The 1503-nt window shown below is 46.8% G+C and overlaps 1 protein-coding gene across 1 annotated transcript in view; it reads left to right on the plus strand.

Moving 5' to 3' along the window:
• Positions 1 to 1404, plus strand: part of LOC103520696 (sorbitol dehydrogenase-like) — a gene marked incomplete at its 3' end in the record, with an annotated part of 10079 nt that extends 8675 nt beyond the window's left edge. The window contains exons 2-4 of the mRNA XM_026831718.1: positions 156 to 270; positions 420 to 616; positions 1168 to 1404. Coding sequence (XP_026687519.1) covers positions 156 to 270; positions 420 to 616; positions 1168 to 1404 — 549 coding nt within the window. The remainder of the gene's footprint in view (positions 1 to 155; positions 271 to 419; positions 617 to 1167) is intronic.
• Positions 1405 to 1503: the final 99 nt, after the last annotated feature.

The raw sequence follows: 1503 nt of genomic DNA on the forward strand, positions 1-1503 counted from the left end.
GCGCTCTCCTTTCCTCCTGTTCTATCTCTTTCGGTCGGCAAGGCTCTCGGCCCTTAGCCTCGCTTTAGCGCTGGTCTCGAATTTCCAGATGGGAGGTTCGATTTGATCCTAGCCGAAGTTTTCTTAACAGTTTCTCTGTGAATCATTATCGACAGGACAGTAGAACATTCCATACGAGAGCACTCGAACACATGTAGTGTACTCAACTCCACTCATATCAGATGGAAATGGTTCTCCCTTTGGATTCTACTAAGCTCCGAGTGGTCCAGGGTGGTGGACCAGAAGTTCAAACACTGTCGGCTGAAACCGCTACCTTGTCCTCCTTCTCTCTTCGCTTTCGGGACTATAGAACCTTAGCAGTTACAGCTCCCTCTATCAAAATTGACTATCCTGTGACTGGAACTTAACCTGCGCTCTAGTGGGAATCGAAGTTACCATTGTTGGCGGCTGTTGCAGGTGACAGAGTGGCCATAGAGCCCGGTGTCCCATGCCGGTGTTGCGCGGCCTGCAAGGAAGGCCGATATAACCTCTGCCCTGAGATGGTGTTCTGCGCCACGCCGCCCCATCATGGCAACCTGAGTCAGTTCTATAAACACGCTGCCGATTTCTGCTACAAGTAAGTCTTACGGAGTACCTGTTTAGTATTTTCCTTTCGAAAACCGAGACAAAATCGAAAATCCCCTCTTCAATCCCCGAAAATCTTGGGTTTCCAATGGTTCAGATGCTACGACACCAAAAGAGGGCAAATGGGCTTCGGAAGGGAGAAATTATCTCAGTTTCCGAAAGGAATTTACCCTACAGACCTTCTCAGATTGGGTGAAGTTAATGTGGGATACTGAGTATCTGGATTATCGAAGAATGAATGGCAAAACCGCCATCTAATACTCGTAGAGCCATTAAAAACGAAGTTATTTTTTTTAGTATTCGAGGTACTGACCTCAGGAATGGTCTGTGGTCAATGTTGCCTGCTGGTAAACATGAGGGCCTGGGTTCAATCCCGGCCGAGGTATGGACTATTATCGTCAACATTGTTTGAGAATTTGAATACAATAATAATACATAGATAGTAGTAGGCGTAGCCTATTGTTCGCGAAAAGGGAATTTTTGCTGGGGAAAAGGGAATTTTCAAGGAGCATATAATCAAGTATCCATCATTCTTCTTTCCAGACTTCCAGATCACCTAACTTTAGAAGAAGGCGCCCTCCTAGAGCCGTTAGCCGTCGGTGTACACGCTTGCAAGCGGTCCGGTGTGGGTCTGGGCACCTCAGTGTTAGTATTGTCGGCCGGTCCTATTGGATTGGTGACTATTCTGGCGGCCAAAGCTTACGGAGCCCGCGTTATCTGTGTGTGTAAGTATGTGGGCATCCGAATTTTCCCTTATAAAAAGATTGTAGCTACCTTGTGGTGGGTCCAGACTTGTGCAACGCAACGTGCAATGCAATGAAATTCGTTAGTTTGGACGTGTTTGAGAAAGTTGCAGCAAAGTTTTTTGAACATTGCAGC

The sequence above is a fragment of the Diaphorina citri genome, unplaced genomic scaffold (genome assembly GCF_000475195.1).
Source record: "Diaphorina citri unplaced genomic scaffold, Diaci psyllid genome assembly version 1.1 scaffold3947, whole genome shotgun sequence".
Lineage (NCBI taxonomy): Eukaryota > Metazoa > Arthropoda > Insecta > Hemiptera > Psyllidae > Diaphorina > Diaphorina citri.